The 20,481-nt window shown below is 58.4% G+C and overlaps 2 protein-coding genes across 2 annotated transcripts; one reads left to right on the plus strand and one right to left on the minus strand.

Annotated features, from left to right (window-relative positions):
* Positions 1 to 2: 2 nt before the first annotated feature.
* LOC113951263 (thyroid adenoma-associated protein homolog) lies at positions 3 to 13,699 on the minus strand. Its single transcript, XM_027652055.1, has 31 exons — positions 13,537 to 13,699; positions 12,756 to 12,933; positions 12,497 to 12,583; positions 12,185 to 12,212; positions 11,700 to 11,848; positions 11,385 to 11,507; positions 11,028 to 11,148; positions 10,631 to 10,782; positions 10,030 to 10,114; positions 9,586 to 9,722; positions 9,002 to 9,199; positions 7,936 to 8,632; positions 7,687 to 7,839; positions 7,485 to 7,594; positions 7,191 to 7,351; positions 6,776 to 6,942; positions 6,318 to 6,503; positions 5,714 to 5,865; positions 5,183 to 5,326; positions 4,792 to 4,896; positions 4,405 to 4,599; positions 3,987 to 4,137; positions 3,635 to 3,869; positions 3,253 to 3,492; positions 2,898 to 3,123; positions 2,577 to 2,783; positions 2,154 to 2,392; positions 1,770 to 1,952; positions 1,039 to 1,305; positions 756 to 961; positions 3 to 641 (listed from the first exon to the last, which is right to left on the minus strand). Exons 1-31 carry the CDS (start codon positions 13,638 to 13,640, stop codon positions 373 to 375), a joined length of 5,655 nt encoding a protein of 1,884 aa, XP_027507856.1. The 5' UTR covers positions 13,641 to 13,699; the 3' UTR covers positions 3 to 372.
* Positions 13,700 to 17,325: 3,626 nt separating this feature from the next.
* On the plus strand, positions 17,326 to 19,599 carry GSC2 (goosecoid homeobox 2). Its single transcript, XM_027652263.1, has 3 exons — positions 17,326 to 17,931; positions 18,709 to 18,956; positions 19,482 to 19,599. Exons 1-3 carry the CDS (start codon positions 17,619 to 17,621, stop codon positions 19,584 to 19,586), a joined length of 666 nt encoding a protein of 221 aa, XP_027508064.1. The 5' UTR covers positions 17,326 to 17,618; the 3' UTR covers positions 19,587 to 19,599.
* Positions 19,600 to 20,481: the final 882 nt, after the last annotated feature.

Consider the following 20,481-nt stretch of genomic DNA (forward strand, 5'->3'; position numbering starts at 1 on the left):
GGAATGTTCTTGGCCTCTTTATTTGGGATGAAATCCCAGGTCAGCCATGGACAAAAACACTGGTTAAAAAAACAGGAGGTGGGAGTTGAGGAGCACGAGCGGATGTGAGGGCTCCAGCATGCGAGGCCTTCCTTGCCAGCCAGAGCCAAGGGCAGGGATGCCATGGGCACAGGCCAAGGTGATGCTGCCCTGGAGTCCTCAGGTGGACAGTTAGAAAACAGTGGGAACAAAGCAAGTGTGTCCCCCACTGTGTGTGATTCCCCTGAGTTAAACCACCGAACCCATAGGCCTGGCTGGTGGCCAGAGAGCATCCAGCAAAGAGAGGGATGTGACTGCAGGATCTCGTGTCACACCACTGCATGCCAGGAGGTGTCAGGCAGTCCCAGATGGTGGTCCCACCTCTCCTGGTGCATTGCCCTGATTGGACACAGGGGCCAGCCCATGCTGCACCAGCAGCCCCTGCACCAGCTCCAGCTCCTGCTCCAGCTCCTGGGTGCCACAGTCCACCCCTGGTACAGCAGTGGCACCTTCCCCCAGTACCTGCAGCACCTGTACCAGCCGGGCCCTCACCAGCAGGACAGCCACAGCTGTGTGGAGTTTGGCACAGCCCAGCACCTTCATCCCCCAGTGGGCACCAGTCCCTGAGGAGAGAGAGGGTGAAGGAGCCGTGAGCAAGGTGGGGTCTCTCAGGGAAGAGCTGGCCTGGGGATGGGGACACCAGCTCACTCGTCCTGGGGGCTCCACACTTGCCATACCTTGGCTCCAGCAGTGCTTGCAGTACTGCAGTTCCTGCAGCACACCGGGGCCTGTGGCTTCCAGCCAGTGCAGAGCTGAGGCATGGAGTGGGCTGCCAGCAGGCACCTTCTCCAGGAGCTGCATCAGGACAGGCAGCAGCTGCTGTGCCAGGATGGCTGGCTCTGCAAAAACATTGGGTTCATCCTCCTTGTACAGGCTGGCAGCTCTGCAGGGAAAGCCAAGGCATGAGTGAAGGTTGGCTCCAGGGTACCCCACACTCCTTCGTACCAGCCCACAGCTCACTTGTTGGCCTCCAGCTCCTCCACAATGCTCCTGATATCTAGGATGGGGAGGTGCTGCAGCAGTGAATTGAAGGTGTCAGGGTGCTCCCTGAATTCTCCCAGAAGGAGCTGCAGGAGGCTCTGGAGCCCCACATTGTCCTGCACAAAGGTGCATCCATCTCGGAGTGGCTCCCTGGGGTTCTGCTGCAGCAGGCTGGCAAAACCTGAGGCCTCGTGCCTGACCTCCCGCTCCTCATCTTGCAGAAGGGGAATGGCCATGTTTATCAGCCTGGGGAAAGGGAAGAGAGAAGGGAAGGACACTGCACACAAAGTATTGCAGCCTGCCTGAAGGGGAGGGAAGCACTCAGTCTCTGTGAGTCCCTGAAGGACTTTTCTCCTGGACTGTGAAAAGCACAACCAGCACTCAAGAACTTGCAGCCTGGGAGGGCAGGGACCATGTTGGGAACTGAGGGACCCAGCAGTGTCATCTGCTGCTCATAAGGGACTGGCTGCTTCTATTAAAATGCCAACCAGGTATTTTTTTGTAGGCTGCAAGCTCTTGGCTGCCAGTGATTTTTGAACGAGTGGGGTTTTCTTCAATGAGTGTTTTGCAGGGGACACCTTTTGCAGAGTCAATTAACCTGCAGCACGCTGGGGCTGCAGGGAGCAGTGCTGCTGGGAACGTGCTGCGGCCACGGGGCAGCACCGCTCCTGTAAGTGCAGCCGTCCGCGGGGATGGGCTCGGGGACCTACCGCAGAGCCACGGGGACGAGCGAGGGCCGGGCAGCTCGCAGGGACCGCCGCACCACAGCGGCCCCCGCCGTCTGCAGGGAGCGGGCGGCCGCCAGCCGCAGCACCTCGCACGAAGCAGGCCGGCTGCAGTCCTCCAGCGCCGCGCACCAGCGCTCCACCAGCGGGCCGTCCTCGTCCCCGAACCTGCCGGAGGCCAGGGAAGGAGAGGGAATTCAGGCACACCTTCCCGCTCCGTCCCGGGGACCAAAGTCCACCGCGGCGCTGAGATCGCAGGACCCAGGTGCAAAGCTGTGATTTATAGGAGAAGTCATGGCTCTGTTTCCAGCAAGGACTAAGGATCTGCTGGGTGAGTCAGGCAGCTCCCCGGCAGCAGCAGGGACCTACCAGTGGGCGAGCAGCAGGCTGGCAGCACACAGCGCCTGGAAGAGGAGGTCGGGGCCAGGATGCTCAGCCTCCACCATGTGCAGAAGCATCTCCAGGCATGCTGCCCAGGAGCCCTGGAGTCTGTGGGAAGCTTCCTGAGACCATGATGAGGGATCTCTGTAAAGATGCAGCAAAGCCTCAAGGTACAGTCTCAGGAACTCTTTGTCCCTTCTCTCTCGCAGCACCGACCGCAAGCTCTCCTAGTTGACAACGGGAAAGAAGGTACATGGTTAGTGGTCCCAGCACTGCAGGGTGTCAACCAGGCAAGTGCCCCACACCCACACACCCTCGGCTTGGAGAACACTGTGCTTCTCAGGGATCCCATCTGTGTGGTGTGCTGGGGACCCCCTGCTTTACTTGGTGACTTTTTGAGCCTTGTCATACCAGCAATGTCAGCCTGAGAGCCTTCTCCAGCTCCTTGCATGTTCCTCCCTCCCTGGCGACCACCCAGCTCAGGATGGCAAGCTGGACATCAGGACTGGGCTGCTGGACAAGGGAGCAGACAGCAGCAATCCGCTTGCTGTCTGCCAGCTGAGCTGCCTCGCTGCACATGAAGTGGGCCATGGTTTGGTGGAGAATGGCCAAGCCAACCTGCAGAAAAAAAACAGGATTCCTCTCCCAGTGCTCAGTCTTGGGTCCTTGCTCCCCGCCCAGGCCCACTGCCAGTCCAGCCATGGCCGTGATTTTCCTGGCAGGCAGCGGTACCTGTGGCTCAGCACGGCCTGGCTTTCCCCCCAGCAAGAGGCTGCCCAGCTCGGTGCTGATGGAGTCACAGATGTGCTGGGCGAAGCTGGGGCTGAAGGATGCAGGGAGGAGGGCGAGGACCTGGAGGAAGGCGGCACGGACGAGCGGGCAGCGCTGGGCAGGGGTGAGCAGCCAGCCCCGCGCCTCCAGCTGCAGAGCCACGGGGCGCAGCGCCTCGGCCGACAGCCTGCGGGGAGACACGGCCTTACCACGGGCACAGCGCCGGGCTGGCCGCCCTTCTGTGGCCAAAAAGCTGTGTCTTGGCATGCAGTGACCACAGGGGTTGCAGGTGGGGGGATAGCCTGGCACCACTCACCCCCTGGTGCCCGTGGCAGAGGCCAGCAGTGCCCGCATCTGCAGCAGGTGCCCATGGACAGCGTTGTGCGAGCGGATCTGTCCGGGTGCTGTGGGGAGCTGCCGGGCGAGCTGCAGGAGGAGCCCACAGCACCGGGGCGGTGGGACAACGGGCACCAGGGCCTTGGCAGCCATCGCTCGCACGGCATAGATGGGGCTCTCTGCCAGTCCCAGCAGTGGCCCCAGAAAGGGAGCAGAGAGGCTGTGGAGCAAAAAGGAACTGTGTGGTGATGCTCTAGTCAGAGCAAAACCCCCTGAGAGCCAGGGCCATCCCCAGCACCACAGGACCCCCTCCCACTGTAGGAGCCCTTGGCTGAGGCAGAGCATCCCCACTGCCCCCCTACCTGCCGGAACCATCAGCACCAGGATGCAGCTGGGCCAGGAGGGTGAGGATGGCGTGGAGCGCGGGGTGCAGATGGGGCCCCCCTGGCATGGGCGTTGTGGCCACCCTGAGCTCATCCAGCAGCACAGCACCCAGCTTTGGGTGCTGCCCGAGGAAGGCAGGCAGGCTCACACCCTCCGCCGGGCAGCCCTCCCCGTGGCTCCGTGGCTGCCCCAGCAGCCGGGACGTGACGGCACCTGCAAGGACAGAGAATGCAGTGTCAGGTCCCATCCAACCCTGCCCGACCCCTTGCACTTCACTCCAGCCAGGCTCCGAACCCGGGCCTGTGGGGATCTCTCCCTGTCAGTACTCACTGAAGAGCTGGATGGCCGCGTTCCTCATGGCCCAGCACGGCGAGCCCAAGCCCCGCAGCGCCAGGGCCATCATGGGTGTGGCGTGGCACAGCACCGCCCCGCCCAGCCCTGTGCCACGCACCAGCGTCTGCAGCACATGAAGGGCACACACCTGAGGAGAGTGCAGGGATCAGCATCACTGGGCAGGGAGGGCGTTTGTGCTTCCACAGGAAGAAAAGATGGTGGGAAAAGACAGGGGAGCCAAGGGGCCAGCAGCTCTCGGGCTGCTGGGCTGGGCAGCACAGGCAGGACTTTGGGTTTTTGCTCACTCTGAGGTCTCCACACCAGCACTGGATATCCAGCGTGGCTCCCTTCAGGGGAGCTCGTGCAGATCACCCTGTCCCCAACAGGCTCCAGCAGCCAGGAGCCCCACACCCACCTGTGGGAGGTCGAGGGTCTGGTCCCAGTCCTGTGGCAGTGCCGTGGTGGCCAAGGCCAGCAGTGTCTGGATGCAGCGGGTCAGCAGTGGCCGTGCTTGCGCCTCCCCGCTGACGATGCAGAGGAAGAGCATGGGGAAGCCGGCGGCACGGCGCGTGATCGAGCTGCTGCGGGGCCCGCTCAGCGCCTCCAAGCCCTGGCAGAGAAACAAAACCCACTGACACATGGCTGGAAACCCACTGCATGGAGCCTGCGGCTGCCCTGCAGTGCCCAGCACCAGCATCTTGGCTGCCAGAAGGGTGATTGCCCCAGGGAGTGAGGACACAGGGAAACAACCCCGGGGCTCCCTGGGGCATGGGGGAATCAAGGGGCACAATGAGCACAGTACCTGCTCCAGCATGGCCCGGGGGATGGCCTGCAGCTCCGCATCCGGGTGGTTCAGCAGAGCAGCACAGAACTTGGTGAAGCCCATGCTGCAGCCCTCCACTGCTCCCTGGGGCACAGCAGTGTCAGGGCTCTGCACCCCAAAGGCTGCACCCACCAGCCCCTCACAGCCCCAAAAACCTCTTTGCAAAGGGGAAGGAGAAAGCAAGCAGACATGATGGTGTGGGGATATGACAGGGTTTGGCACCGGGATCCCAGCCAGAGGCTTCCAGTTGTCCCCATGTCCTGCCCTGGAGCAGACACTGCTCTGCTCCACTCGCCCTCCCTCCACACCAGCGAGGCCAGAGCAGGGACAGAGCTGAAGGGGCAGGCAAGAGGTCAGGACATGCTCTTACCCAGTGCCGGCACCGCAGCAGGATTTCCTGGAACACCCTGGTGGCCATGTGCAGGGTGGGGAGTGGCAGCAGGGGGCCCAAATCGGCAGGCAGTGCTGGGGCCAGCAGCAGCTCAGCCAGGCCCCCCAGGAGCAGCCCAATCTCCTGGGAAGAAGAGGAAGGTCAGCAAGACTGGCATAGAGGAGGATAAGCTGTGAGGCTGTCAGAAAGGAGCTGGGATGGGCAGCTGCAGGGCTGCAACCTGGGAAGCCCAGTTTTGCCACAACTGGGGGCTGTCAGTGTCTGGGAACCAGCTGGGCTTCATAAGCACAGGCAGGGAGGGGAGGTGCTTTTAGGAAGGCTGCTGATTGCATCTTCCCTGGAAGGGGTGAGGATGTGTGTGAGAGCTCTGAGGTAAGGACAGGTTCCCTCGTGTTTATCCCCAGCAAGGGTGAATGCCCCAAGGGGAGGTGAAGAGCAGCTGGGGTGGGCAGGATGGTGAGCACCATGCCAGGCTGCCCCTCTCCCACTACCATGAGGAGGGATCCCTACCTTCACTGACACCCAGCAGCATGTCAGGATCAGGCTGTGCTCCTCTGACAGGAGGATTGAGTCCCCCTCCTCTTCCTCCTGCCCCTGGTCCTTCCCCAGCATGATGAGGGAGCCGATGGCATTCCCCATCTCTGCAAATGATGGGGCAGCAGCTGCAAAAGGGAAAACCTTGTCTGAGCAGGGTGGTGTGGGTCAGCAGGAGGGGGTGCTGCTGGGGTTCAGATCCCTGCCATGTGCCCCACTCAGGACTGCAGCTGCCCTTTGCCCACTGCTCTTCCAGCTGCTTCCATCTTGCAGGTGCCTTGCTGCTTCTGGAAGGCTTTTGCCTCTACATGCAGTTAAGAAAGGGATCCAAAGCCAGGCATGCTCTGCAGCTTCCAGGATCCTCTTCCCAACACCTGGAGCATCCTTGCCCAGGTGTCCTGTTTTGGACTTCACTCCCTAGCCAACATTCTGTGCCCAACCCCAGCACTGTCCCCTGCTAGAGACACTGAGCCCAAAGCAACTGCATCCACCCAGGTTGGAGGGCTGCTGGGTCAGGAAAGGCTGTGATGGAGGTGTCAGTAGTTCCCAGGGCTGGTTCCCCCCATGGGGACATGCTCACCTTGCTCGTTGGCGCCAGGGCCTTGCTGGCTCTGCAGAGCACCCAGGAGGAAGGAGGTGACGTCTCTCACTGTGGTCACGAGGCGGGTGAGGAGCTCCTGCCAGCTCTGAGCCAACTCTGCTGCCTGCATGGAGACGGCCACCTCTGGCACCTGGAGCAGGCACCTCCGCAGGGCTGCAATGGCTCCTGCAGGACACCCACCTCTGGTCACTGTGGTGCCAGCACAGCCCTGGCTCTCCTGCCTGAGCCTGTGGTTGATGTGGCTCACGGGCAGGGGCAAGAACAGGGCCCTGGGTGAGGGGCATGTTGGACAGGGGTAGTGGCAATACAGGGAAACTGAGGCAAGGATGTGGCACCAGCACATGTGGCCGCAGTCCTGCCTGTGCAATTCCTGCCAGCTCTAATTCCTGGGGAGCTGCTGCAGGAGCTGCTCACTGCCCTGCCAGGCTGGGCCATACCGTGCATGGGTGCGGTGGCCGCTGCCCGCAGCAGGTCCTGACGTGCCACCGTGTACTGGGCTTGCAGCAGGTGGAGAAGGTGCTGGGCGAAGCACAGCCCTCGGTTGGGCAGCGTCAGGGCTGCTTCAGCCTCCAGGGCCAGGCTCTTCATGGTGCCACTGTCTGACCTGGGGCAAGAGGCAGACACTGCTGTGAGGACCAGGGAGTCTCCTGCTCATTTTGTGCCATGAGGTTCCTTCCTCCCCTGCTGCAGGCTCCCGTGCCCCAACCCTCCCCACTGCAAGGCTGTTGCAAATGCCAGCCATCGCTGCCCTGAGATATAAAAACAAACTAGTGAGGCACCAGTGCTGCCAGTGCACTCTCGGGCGTCCTGTGCCACCACAGGGAGAGGGAGGGAGGGGCCAGAAGCTCGTACTTCTGCAGGATGGTCTTCATCAGCACGGCTCCAGCTTCAGCCTCCTGCACTCGGGGGCTGCCCAGGGTGTCCTGGGCCAGCTGGAAGAGTGCCAGGGCGATGGGCTCAGGGAATGTAGCAGGGAAGTAGCGGACAAGCAGCTCCGAGGCCAAGTCTCTGATCTGCCAGGACAGAGAAGAGGTGGGGGGAAAGTGGGACATGGGAGAAGGGGAAGCATGGTTGGTTTCCCCTCTGAGCCTGCTTGAGGCCAAGGCAGGCATCTTTATGACCTCTCCTTGTCTTTAGCAGGCTCACCTCGTTAGTGCTGTCCTGCAAGTAGCTCAGCAGTGCCAACAAATTGGGCTGGGAGAAGAAGTCCCAGCAGCCTCTCTGCTTGGCGTAGCTCAGCAGTGTGGCCATGGTCCCTGTGGTGAGGACATGGGGCAGTGGGATGGGATCATCAGGGATCACCCCTGCAGCCCAGGGGTGATACTCCAGGCAGGTTTCTTATACTCACGTGGGGGCTGGCCTTTCTTCCTGTCAGGGCTCCAGGTGTCTGTACAGGTCTCCAAAACAGCACTCAGGAGGAGCAGAGCCGTCTTCTTCCTCTGGTAGTTGGAGCCCGGGCTGAGTGAGGTGATGCTGAGCTGCAGCAGCCACTCCACGAAGGCTGCAGGCAGAGAACACAGCAGTGAGGGATGCTGGGCTGGGCACCCACCTGTGGATCCCCTGGGGCTGTGGTGGAGGTGCTGGGTGGCTGCCTCACCTACTGCCTGGTTGAGCTGCCCAGCTCCCTGGCCTGGCTCAGTGCCTCGTGGTACCTTCCCCCGCAGCTGTGCCAGTGAGCTGTCCCGCAGCCGGACCAGTGCCTTCCTCACCGCTGCCTGCAGCAGCTGCCGGAACGAGGAGGAGTCGCAGTTGAGGTTGAGGGGCAGGAACTCCCGCAGCAGCTGCATCTCAGTGCTTGAGAGGGGCTGGTTGGTGCTGGGGCTGCAGCAGAGGAGGCCCAGTGCTGCCAGCCGAATGCCCTCCTCGCGGGCTCCCAGGCAGCAGGAGAGCCGCTCCAGAGCCTCGTCCTGCAGCGGCAGGGCCCCTGCCACGCTCTTCTGTGCCTTCAGCAGTGAGACCCAAGCCCGAAGTGATGCCGTGTCCTGGCCACCAAACTGGATGGCCAGTGGTGCCTGGGTGGCTGGGAGCTGCCGGAGGGTCCAGGTGAGGAGGTGGTTGGCAGCGTTGCTCTGCAGGATGGGCAGGGGGGAGCGGAGGGCCTGGGAGAGCAGGGGTAGCCAGCACAGTGCCCAGTGCTCCGCCAGAGCCGCCTCTGTGCCCCGCTGCCCATCCTGCCACTCGCTGAGCTGCTGCCGCACCAGCACCTTGTAGACCTCGGCAGCGGCAGGACACAGGTGGTTGGTGGAGAGGCAGCTCAGGAGGTGCTGTGGGAGGTCCGGGTAGGCATCCAGCACCTGGGAGAAAGGCAGGTGACCCTCATCTCCCTGTCAGATTGAGAGCTGCATATGGCAGGGACGGATCTGGGTACAGACCACACTGCACTGTGGCACTGACCACCTCAAGCTGCTTTTGGTCAGCTTTAGGTGGGCACCAACAGGCAAAGCTTCCCTTCCCACTGGCACTCTCCAGGGATGCACTGCTGTAGTTCACTACCCAAGGGATACCGTGTCTTGGGTGATGCTAAAACAGCCCCCTTGGGTGGGAAGGCTGCCTGCTCACATGGCTGAGCTGGGTGGAAGGTGACAGGCAATGGACAGAGGCTGTGCCTCCTTGGCAGCAGTGCCAGCTGCGACCAAGCCTCCCTGTTCCCCCACCTTTCCTACCTCCTGGCTGCCCATGTAGGGGATGATGGCACACAGGGGCACATATCTTGCTTTAATCTGCCATGGTATTGAAACCACCCTCTGCAGCATCTGACGGTAGAGGGATCTCTCCTGATCCTGGAAGTGCTGGCACTCAAGGTGGTAGATCTCCAGGAGCAGTCGGAAGGAGCTGTGGATGAACTCAGACACCCCTTCCACCTGCAGAAGGACAGCAAACAGGAGGGGTTAAGGTGGGCTCCCTCTCCTGTCTTGATTTTCCGTGGCTGTGGACTTTCAGTACTGGCTGGTAACCCTGGGATTAGGAGCTGGGGATATGGGGATGGCAGGCAATGAGCCAGCAGTGTGGACAGGCTGGGACTGTGCTGGTGTGTGCTGCTCTAGGGTGGGTGAAACACTGGGACATGGCCCTGCAGAGCCTGTGTGTGACAAGTGCCACGCCCTCAGCAGAGTGGGTGCCCCTGCCCTGGCAGCTACAGGCCAGGGGGTGTATTCAGCTGAAACAGCCAGGGGTGGCTATGGGCTGGGGCTGAAGGAAGAGCTGTTCCTGGCTGCCATGGTATGGCCCTTTGGCACCCTGGCCTTACCGGGGTCTCAGCGTTGTCCCACAGCAGCTGTGTGACCTGCTGGAGCAGCTCGGTGTCCTGGGCCAGGATGCGGGTCCCCGTCAGGTGCCAGATGGCAGGAAGGCTCTCCCTCAGGCGCTGCAGCCACAGGGCACAGGCTGCCAAAGCAGAGAGCTCTGCTGCAGCCCCTGCCCCCAGACTCGCCTGCGGCAGAGCCGGCAATGGGCTGGGGGCTTAAGGACTCCGTGTGCAGGGGCAGCAGTTCCTCTGTTAGGTACATGAGAGCCCCAGAGGGTTAGTGTCCTTGGGGCTGGAGCAGAAATTAATAGCAGTTTCCAAACCAGCTACCAAGATCCAGAAAAGCATCTTCTCAGGGAGAAGACAAAGCACATGGGAGCTCTATGCACCACAAGCACAGGGAACCTTACAGACCTCCCCACTGTGGCAAGGAGGTTCACCTCCTACCTTGGAAGCAGTAGTAGTGGCAGTCCTTCTGCTCCTTGGTGAGGGTACATACAGCAGGAAAGACCACGTCCAGCAGCAGACAGGCCTGTGGGAGCACAGTGGCTCAGGGAATAGGCAGGTGCAGGCACAGGCTTTCCAGGGTGAGAAAACCCTGCTGTGAGACAGGTAAGGAGAGTGCTGCCTGGTTCTCCTGCTCTTTCAGCAGCTTATTGCTCACTTTCAGTCCCTGTCTGAAAGTCCTCAGCTCCTGAGGACTTGGGAGAGGCTGGAGATGGGCAGGGCTGGAGGCTGTGCTCCACAGGGGCAGCTCTGGGTGTATCCTGTGGGACCATGGGGTGAAACACAGCTTTGCTTGTGCAGGGGCTACTTTTGGCAGTGCTTGGCTTCTCAGCCCCTCAGGAGAGGGAAATCTCTGCTCAGATGTCTTTAGAAAAAGCAAGTTCCTGGCTAACTCACTGTGCTCAATGGGATGCACAGAGCTGCTGGTGTGGAGCGCTGCAGCCTGGCTGTGTCTTCGAGGGATCCACAGCCCCCGTCAGAGGCTGCCAGCTCTCTCCAAGGGCTCTTTCGAGCCCTGGTTGCTGGGTTTGAGCTCTCCTACCTTGTGAGGGAAGCCCTCCAGCTGGCAGCTGAGGATGTCTGTCTTGCAGCATGTCAGCAAACCTCTGGTGAGCACCAGCTTCTCCAGCCCATCTGGTTCCAGGACATGGGGGACTTCCACCGCCAGCTCCCCAAACTTCAGCTCCCCAGTGCCTGATGGAAAATGGCTGCATTGGATGGCAGGAAGGTGGCAAAGCCAAATGCTGCTCTGAGAGCAACCACCCTGGCTCATCCCAGAGTGGCCATGGGAGGTGGCCCGAGGCAGCTGGGACTCCCAGACCCCGAGAGACAGACACAGCAACAGAGTCCGGCTTGACACCAGCCTCTGTCCCCTCACACCCAAACACTCTTGTCACCCATTGCCAGAGGCCATTCCCAGCTCGGGATGGAGCACCCACCTTGGCTGGGGAGCTGGAACAGGGTCAGTGTGGCGCTGGTCCCACGCTGGGGCTGTGGGGCCGTGTTCACCAGCATGCTCAGGGCTGTGCCTGCCAGCAGCCTCGTGTCCTTGTTTGGGGCCTGGACTCGCAGGGGAGGCAAAGGCACAACTCAAACCACCATTTAAAACCAAACCCCATTTAACTGCCTCCTCCATGCTCCTGCAGGCAGCTACACAAGGTCCCTCGGACATGCCAGACACCAGGCTGCCTCTGCAGGCTTCCCTTGGGGAGGAGAATGGGGAAAGCACCTAGGAAGGATGGCATTGCTCTGCTCCTTGGGACAGGCAGCCCTATCCCTCTCAAAGCCTTACTCACCTTCCCCCAGGCCACCTCCAGCAGCAGTCCCAAGAGGCTCTGCAGGGTCTCACTCTTCCCTGCTGCGCTCCACACCAGGGGGGCCACGTCCTTTGGCAGCGCCTGGAAGAGCTGGAGGCAAGCCTGGAGGAGCAGAAGGGATGGGTGCCACAGGGATGGCCATCAGTATCCCTCACCTCTGAAAAAGCAGTGATGTCCCAGGAATGGCCATTTAAAGAGGCTCGATGTGTTACACCCCTCCTGGACACTGCTGCCAGTGCCCAGCCAGTCCTTGCAGGTACTGATCCTTCTCCTGCTCCGAAATCCAGCTCTTACCTTGATGCCCAGGTAGCCCCAGGTGCTGCTGGGTGTGGGCTGGCTCTGCAGCACCCAGCGCAGGGTGCTGGCCAGGCGCTGCAGCAGCAGGGCCAGGTTCTCCCGCCAGTGCTGCCGTCCCAGGCTGCTCTCCTCCAGGAACATGCACACTGCGGGCAAGGGGACACCATCGGTGCCATCCCCGCACTGTGCTCACAGCCAGCCCTGCTCCCCCAGCTCAGCCAAGGGCTGTGGTGCTGGTAAGTGAGGTGGGAATGGGGCTGGGATGCTGGGGATGCTTTGGCTTGCCTGGTTTTCAGCTGTCCCAGGTGAGTGGGCAGAGAATTTGGTGCTGTTGGGACCTCTGCAGAGATCCCACATATGTGATTGATCCCCACTCCCCCTCCCATGAGTGCAGAGGACCCAGTCTGCGTGGGCAAGAGATGTCCCATGCACTGGTGGTGTGGGGTGGAGAAGCTCCCAGAGGGGAAGGAACAGAGACTGACCTGACTGAAGATCCCCAGGAGACAGCACCTGTAGGGGAAGAAGGACAGCTTGTCCCACCTGATGACATGCTGAGGCTCAGTGCCTTGGACAGGAGGGTCCTGCCTGTGCCAGAAGCTGCCCCAGGGATGAGCAGAGGGCTGGTGTGATGGGCAGCCACATGTTGCCAGCTGCAACCAAGGGCAAATCCCCGGAATGGTGGGAAGTGAAGCGAAGGACCCCGAGCAACCCCAACCAGGAGGTCCCTGTCACACACAGTCTCCACCCAATCCCCTGTGAAAGTCAGTGCCACCGCACAGCTGGGGTTCTCTCACCTCTCCCTGCAGAGTCAGGCTGGCCAGCAGCATGCCCACCTCCTGGGCCAGGAGAGCTTCCTTTCCCACTGCCAGCTGGGTCACCATCTGCTGGGAGACACCCCAAGTCAGCCACTGAGACACCAGGAGAGCCTGCAGCATCTCCAGTAAGGATGCTCTGCTCCAGAGCCGTGCCAGAGCCAGGGAGAACAGGGTGAGACCTTGCACTTCTGGTCAATAGTTGCTCTGAAGTTGCAGCCGAGCTGGTTGCGTTACAGACCTGTTCCAGTTTCTGGAAGGAGCTGGAGCTGCTGGTTGCCTCCATCTGGAAAGCCAGGATGCAGCGGAGCAGGGGTCGTGCCTCTGCCTCACCCAGTGCTTGCAGACCCTCGCTCAGCACCCGTGTCAGCAGCAGAGCCTCCTCCAGGTGCTTCTCTTTGCATCTCTTGGCAGTACTCCTGGAACAGCACAGGCATGGGGTGAGGATACCCTGGCCCGGTGGAGGTTGTAGTGCGGGGGATACCCTGGCTCGGTGGGGTCTAGGGTGGGAATGTTCCAGCTCAGTGTGGATTGGGGTCGGGGTGCCTCAGCTTGATTTGGATTGGGGTCGGGGTGCCTCAGCTTGTTAGGTGTCAGGGTTGGAGTGGCCCATCTTGCGAGGCTCCTCTCTTCCAGCTGCACTCAGCATTGCACTGGGGGGAAGGGGGGATCGCGTGAGGGAAACGACACGAACTCCTCAAAGGTTAGAGCCTGCAAACCCTTTGTGGGGCGGGGCGGGCGGTGCAGAAGGACATGAAAAATCCTAAAGACTGCTGCCCTGCTGCTACAGAGCAGGCTGGAAGGGATTGGGGACATGTGGGGGTGGCTCGAACCCCTTGCTGGGTACCGACCCTCTCACGCTCCCTCCCTGCCGGCCCGCGCCGGGGGGATGCTCGGGGGGATGCTCGGGGGGATGCCGAGATCCGCGCCGGGCGATGCGGGGGCTCCACACCGGGGGTACCCCGACGGACCCGCAACCGGGGGGATACCGGGAGCTCCCTCCCCAGGGCCCGCGGTCTTACCCCGCGAATTGGCGCAGGCAGCGCAGGCAGGACAGCACCGGCGGGGCGATGCCCAGCGTCCCGTAGAAGGCGGCGCAGGCCCGCGCCTCCCGCTCCGCTCCCATGGCCGGGAGCGCCGGCACCACAGACCATAGAGCTCTCTGGAGCTCGGGCGGGCTCCGCCGGGCTCAGCGGCCCCCCCTAGCGCTGCCCCCCGGCCCGCCGGGCTCCGCCGGGCACCGCGGGGCTCCCGGGAGCGCCGCTCGGGAGGAGGGATGCGCGCCAAGCTGAATCCTTCATCCCGACGCTGGATCCACCGCCGGCTGCGTGCCAGGGGTTGAAAAGCATCACCATCATCCCAAACTGTTTCCATAGTCTGTTAAAAGCGAGAGACCCCAGAATGGCTGAAAACCAGGGAGGTGGTGCTGCCTGCCGAGCACAGAGGGATTTGGTCAGTGTGAGGTGGTGTGAGATCTCTGAAATGCCACCTGGAATGCATCAGGGTGAAATAGTTCTCTCATTCCATCGCGGTTCATTGCAGAAGAGGAGGTTTGGTACCCCACAGTCCTCCTGCTACACCGTGAGTACCCTCTCTGGTATCCAGCATCCCTACCAGCAGAATCACTAATAACACCAACACCCAGTGGAGAGACTCCACTTCTTCCTGGGGGATGAAATGGCCTTTGGAGAGAGAGAAACAGTTTTATTATAACACTAGATGTTAATTATCATCTAATCCAAATTATTTTATTTGCATTCTTTTTATCAGTTGGCACAGGGTTAAACTATTTTAATAGGCACAATTTTGAGGTGAACTTTAAAGGTACCTTGCAAACCAAACCATTCCATGACTCTATTATTTCTGTGGTTTTGTTAATCATAGTTTTAGCACCTGACTAATGCATCCCTCTGAATTTCAGCTATCCAGAAAGTGCCTCTTGGTTTTGACTTTGAAGGCTTGTTTTTACCCTGTGTTGTTTCTCACAGTGGCACTGGTGTGAGTGACGGGCATCGACTGCTGATGCCACTGAATGAGCCAGTGTCACAGGCAGCTCAGGAAAACTGGCTGGGATGCACCTGTGGCTGCACTGGGTGGCCAGGGGGATGCTGAGATGTGGCTCCCTGGTCGAGAACTGCACTTAGGGATGGAGAGCACCCAGCCTGTAGTTTTTGGCAACATTTGTCAGAAACATCCATCTCTGTTCTGCTGTAGAAACCAGTTTGAAAGCCCAAATCCAGCCAGGGGTTCAGTGAAACAGCCCAGGATTTGTCCCAGGTAAGGCCGAGGAGGTCACATCCCTCAGACCTGATTCTCTGTTCTCTGAACACCATGGCCACCCCACAGAGGTGATGATGGAATGGGGAGAAGCACTGCCAAACCAGAGCTCCCACAGGTGCCAGCACCCAGGCAGGGGCAAGGCAGAGGGGGGTGCTCCCCTGTTTTAGGGTTACCAATGCTCCCGCTCCTGTTCCCTTGTGCTACATGCAGAAAGGAGAGGCAAGGGAGGGAAAAGGGGATTTTTTTTCTTGTTTCACCATGGGAAGGATTTTCAAACCCTATAAATTCACTTTTGACAAGTGAACAGCTAAAGCAGATTAACCTTTTTGCTAATCCTCTATAATGGCTTTGGAATCTCCTTAACCAATAAGAAAATGATAAGAGCCTGTTTCTTTTCTTTTTATCTATATCTATATTGTCCTCCCTTGTCTGCATTTTTTTTTCTTGCTTGTTTTATTTTCCTTTCCTTTTCTAATATGAAATAGCCCAGCGATCCTATCTCCCAGAGGCTCAGTAAACAGAACATCAAAAATCCCTTTCCTTTATTCCTCTCCGGTAACAGGGTGCAGAGAAGTGTCTGCCGATTGGGATTTGATTACCAGCAGCTATCAAAAGTCTCTTTGTAAGATCTGGATCCTAAATCCCATAATTCTTTGATAAAAGAAGTATTACCAGTCCATTTTCTGAAGTGAAAAGTACGAGAGGAATGAAAGAAAGCAATCAGCAGAGATCCTAATAGGCTAAATGTGTGTGCTGTGGGAAGGCAGGGCCAGGCCAGGGAGCCCAGGGAAAGGGGTCCTTTGTTAAGGATGGGGAAGGAGAATTAATCCGCTTCAGGCTTATGATTATTACAGTCAAGAGCAGAAATTGTGGGATCCTGCACCTGCCATGGCATGTCCCAGCTCACCAGCCCTACAGTCCTTCTGGACCGGCATGGTGTGGGGAGAAGGACCTGGCCCCACATCCACATTCTATCCAGTGTTTGGACATGAATGAAAGCTGGGAGCAGCTTGCAATGGTCCCTGGTGCTAGGGGATCACATCCCCAGTGTCTCTCTGGAGTGCTGACACCTTGGTAGGGCAGCAGTGAACATATCCAGACTGGGCAGCTACAGGGGCATCTTCCTCTCAAACCTGCAGCAAACACGTAAAGATTCGCAGATCATGGTTATAATCCATGTTGTGTCATCGGAACAGCTGAAGGAGAGGCAAATACAGGGATGGAATTACAGATAATGGTTTGGTTTTAAGTGAGTCACAGGTAGAATAGCCACAGGGCATCTCTTCCCAGAGCTGGGATACCTCCAAGGTGAGGAAGGGCAGGCAGTGAGCAGGGCCAAGGAGAAAAGAAGGGGGATTGAGAGGGGGTTCTCCTGGGAACTGGCTGTCAGCTTTGCATGATGCCAGAGCCACTGCTGTGTTTTGATGTGCAGTGGTTTCACAGCACCCACCTGTTTGTGTCCTTGGTGTGCCATGAGAGAGACTGGTAACTTCTCTCCCCTGCAAGGAAACACCGAGCGGGAGAGCGCTCCCCATGTGAACTCCTGAGGCCTGGCTACTCACCTTGGCTTAAGCCTCACTGAGGGCAAGAGAACTTGGTTTAAACTTTCCTAAGCAACCTGAGCTCAATCACACCTTCTTCATTTTATTCCCAGCTACTTATTTCTGCCAGGCCTTGCTGTTTGCCCTTGTAAAGCGTCCCCTCCTGTCCTGAGTCACTGTTCCTGACTGCAGCCTCAGCCCAGTTTCACTGGCTGGACAGGGCCTGGGAATTGAACTGTTTTTGGGGAAGCTTGGCTGCCCCAGACAGCTGTCCTGGCTGCTCTGGACTCACTGACCACAGGACTTCACTGCCTGCCTGAGAGCACATGGAGGCAGCAGCATCAGTCCTCCCCTTCCCTTCCCGACACTGAGCACAGCTCAGCTGTGCAGGAGGTGGTTACATGCCACTAAGCTATGGTGCAGAACTGCTGTGAGCTGCCAGTAATCTAATTTAATAAGGGCTTTGAATCCTTACAGAGAGTATGTTGGATACATGCAAAGCATCTGCATTATCAGAGTGATTAGTGCAGCAGAGGTGGGGGAAAAGGGAAGGAGGGAAAACACAATTTCTCTGCTTTCAGCAGAAAATAAATCAACTTTCACAGAGAGTTCTGGCGCAGCCAAAGGCTGTGCTGTCATTAAAAAATGATTTTTTATTAAGCTGAACTCTCTCCTCTCTCATATTGTGTGATATGACAGCTCTCTTTTGATGGGAAAGCTTTCATTTGGCCAGAGAAAGGGATAATTTGCTTCTTTTAAGGAGTTAATCCTCTGGTCCATTTCCGGGCTGGGAACAGCTATCCTCCCCCTTCCTTGGATCCGAGGCTGCAGCACAATGGAGATCATAACCACCTCAAATCTACACCCGAGATGGAGAAATCAGATTTCCTTCTCCAGTCATTTTTGTGGGATTAGCTAAATCTTAGATCCACACTAACCCTTCACAAAGCTGCCAAGATTAGTTAGAATTTATTTTATTCACAGGGGGGTTTACGGTTTTCTTTCCAAAGGGATTATATCTCTCTCTATATATATTTAGGGTGGCTTCAGTCATAAAGCAGCTGGGTCAGAAGGAGGAAAAGTGTGCGTGTGTATGAAATAAAAACTCAGCTGCGAGAATGACAGTCACTTGAAATGCCAAGACAAAGCAGTGGTTCTGGATGGTTTTGCAGTCCATTTAAAAAGCCATATAAGCTGTCCTTTTCCTTGTGAGACCCCACTACGAAGCTAGTGCAGGCAGAGCAAACCCCCTCAGCCCAGGCTGCCTGTTTCCCCAGCACAGGATGACTTCAGAACCAGCACCAGACGCCGACCCCAGCAGGAGAGCCCTGAAGAAGCCGTGTCCGTTCAGCATCGAGGACATCCTCTCCAGCCCTGTGGAGAAGAGCCCCCAGGTCTTGGTCCCACTGTGCCTACGGAGCGTCTTGGACTGCACACCCAAAGGGCTATGTGAGCTGGAGACCATCCCAGCCAGCTCCCTGCAGGAGGAAGAGGAGGAGGAGGAGGAAGAGGAAGAGCTGGAAGGGGCAGGCTGTGGCTGCTGCTGCTGTTCTCACACAAACACCCGGTCCCTGCAGGACTCACCGGGTTGGCTGGGTGAGTGTTTGGGTTTGATTTGTGGCGTGGGGCTCACAGGGGGGCTGGTGATAGTGCTGGGTGTGGGGGAAAACCAGGGTGTTGAGTGACACTGTGGCATCTGGCCACGCTGGTCTCAGGCCCCAGCTCCAGTGAGCTGAGCTCTGCTCTCAGCAGAACTCCCAACAGTTGGAATCCATTGCATCCAATCTGCAATGTTATCAGACTCTGAAAAGCAGCAGGTGCTGTTTATTACTGATATTACTGGTTTAGTGTGAAACTCTTGAGAGGATGATGTGAAGTGTGGGGCCCCATGGCCATGCTGCCCACGTGCAGAGCTGTGCCTGTGCTTCCTGACAACACCAGCCCTGGAGAACCTCACTTGTCCCTTAAGGAAAAGAGTTTTGGCTACATCTCACAAAATTACTGCATCTAGGGTAAAAAAAAGTAGCAAACCCTTAAAAATGCAGTTCAAGAGCATCTTGAAAGTTCAGAAATCCCCCGTGTCAGGACCAAAACAGCTCCTCACCAGGCTGTGAGTTTCCAGCCATTTTCTGGAGCTGGCCATAGTGCACCTGGTAAGTGAGCAAGGAAAACCCAACCAGTGCTCCCCACCTGCATCCTTCTCCCAAACGATGCCCTAAGCTCTTCTCTCCCTTGTGTGGGGACCACTCAGCCCATCACCCGCTCCAGGTGACTGCACTATGCACGGGTGAAACTTGTGCCTGAGCTGCCTTGAGCAAGACGGGTGTTCCAGCCTCCCACTCCAGCACTGTCCCTCTCCCTGTCCTCTTGCAGATGCCCGGCTCCCCTGGCCCATGAGGCTCTTCCACTCGGCAGTCAGGGTCTGCAAGAGTCCCCAGGAGAACCCCAGCGAGCTGCAGACTTTCCACCAGATCCAGCGCCGGACGCGCCGGCACCGCACCATCTTCACCGAGGAGCAGCTGCAGGCCCTGGAGACGCTTTTCCACCAGAACCAGTACCCGGACGTCGTCACCCGGGAGCACCTGGCAAACCGCATCCACCTCAAGGAGGAGAGGGTAGAGGTGAGGTCCTGCCACTCGGTGGGTGCTGCTTCCTGCAGTCCCCCAGGAACACAGACCAGGGCTGTCTTTTTCAGGAGCTGCAGACCCAGGGCCTCATTTTGAAATCTAGTCTTGTGTACTTGACAAAACAGGACTTGGGAATGGCAAACAATGGAAGAATATAAACCAGTTCTGCTGGGCTGATTTTTTCTGGGATCCACTCCCACTGACACGATGCCTCTCTCCCAGAACCACCTGTATTAACACAGACATGCCCAGCTCTGCCCATCCCCTGCACCCAAGTGTATATTCCTTACTCATGTGCTTTGCATGCCTTCTGAATTTGCCAGGGGAGGGGCCCAACTCCCTTGTGCCCCTTACCTGTATCTGAGCAGGATTGTAGTGGAGGGACTGATCATATCAGGAAATGTATTACAGTATCCTAAAGCTCACATGGCTCAGCTCAGCAGCGTAGCTGCCTCCCCGCCCCTTCCCCCAGTAACACACGAAAGGCAAAAGCCCTTTTCTTGTTTTGCATTTTTCTAGGTTTGGTTTAAAAATCGTCGGGCGAAGTGGCGGCACCAGAAGAGGGCGAGCGCCTCAGCACTGATCCTGCAGGGCACCAAGCAGCCCCCCGAGGAGAGCTGTTAGTGCTGTGGGTGCTGTGGGTTCTGTGGGTGCTGCAGCTCAGCAGAGCAACACTGAGAGCATCCGCTGCACTCCGCTGCCCGTGGCTGATGGGCTCTGCAGGGGGGGTAACCTGAGGGGCACTAATGAAGCAAGAGGGAATCTCTGTGATTCACAGAGGAGGAGGACAGGTAAAAGCAGACACTTTCACATCCCTCTTGCAAACCTAGTTCACCTGGCAAATAACTCGGCAGGCACGCCGTGCAGAGGACAGAGCTGTACCAGTTTTAAGTGTGTGTGCTTCAAGAGGAGAGAGTCCCCTTCTTGTCTGCGCTCTGTACCCATAGTATTTGTGCTTGGTTTACTGCTGTAATTTGCAAAATATCCTGCAAATGAATGTTTCTTATTTGCAGCACCTCAGTGGCATCTGGAGTTGCTTTGGGGGTGGCACTTGCTGAACAGGTGATTCATTCCATAATAAAGAAACCCGGGTTTGTCCCCACAGCCTGAGACAGGGATGAGCCATGAGTTGTGATGGGAGGGCTGGCACAGCCAGTGCTCAGCTCTCTGTGCTGCAGCCAGGTCCTGCCAGAGAGAGCCATGTCCGTGTTCCTGGCAGGGACAAAGAGAACCCGCGTCCTGTAGAGCACCAAGATCCATAGAACTGTAATGCCACCTCTGCCCGAGCAGCTGGGGAGGGGTCCTGCTCCCCAGGGACACCTTCCCCATTCCCAAGTCCGGGGATCCTGGGGTTTTTCTGAGGAGGCCTGAGGCGGCCGTGGGGGGTGCTGGGGAATCGCGCCTGGCTCTTATCCCAACTCCCATCCCAGCCCTCATCCCAACTCCCATCCTGGTTCCCATCTCGTCTCCCAGTTCCCTGTCTGCTCCCATTCCAGCTCCCTTGTCAGTTCCCTTACTG

This window comes from Corapipo altera, unplaced genomic scaffold (genome assembly GCF_003945725.1).
Source record: "Corapipo altera isolate COAL_440 unplaced genomic scaffold, ASM394572v1 67, whole genome shotgun sequence".
Taxonomy (NCBI): domain Eukaryota; kingdom Metazoa; phylum Chordata; class Aves; order Passeriformes; family Pipridae; genus Corapipo; species Corapipo altera.

What these genes read in the sequence shown, in the direction of transcription:
- GSC2 (XM_027652263.1), top strand. Translation starts at nt 17,619, where the DNA reads ATGACTTCAGAACCAGCACCAGACGCCGACCCCAGCAGGAGAGCCCTG. An exon ending in GGACTCACCGGGTTGGCTGG is followed by an intron (nt 17,932 to 18,708) that starts GTGAGTGTTTGG and finishes GTCCTCTTGCAG; the next exon opens with ATGCCCGGCTCCCCTGGCCC. An exon ending in TCAAGGAGGAGAGGGTAGAG is followed by an intron (nt 18,957 to 19,481) that starts GTGAGGTCCTGC and finishes GCATTTTTCTAG; the next exon opens with GTTTGGTTTAAAAATCGTCG.
- LOC113951263 (XM_027652055.1), bottom strand. Translation starts at nt 13,640, where the DNA reads ATGGGAGCGGAGCGGGAGGCGCGGGCCTGCGCCGCCTTCTACGGGACG. An exon ending in TGCAGGACAGCACTAACGAG is followed by an intron (nt 7,352 to 7,484) that starts GTGAGCCTGCTA and finishes CTGTCCTGGCAG; the next exon opens with ATCAGAGACTTGGCCTCGGA. An exon ending in ATGAAGACCATCCTGCAGAA is followed by an intron (nt 6,943 to 7,190) that starts GTACGAGCTTCT and finishes CTCTTGCCCCAG; the next exon opens with GTCAGACAGTGGCACCATGA.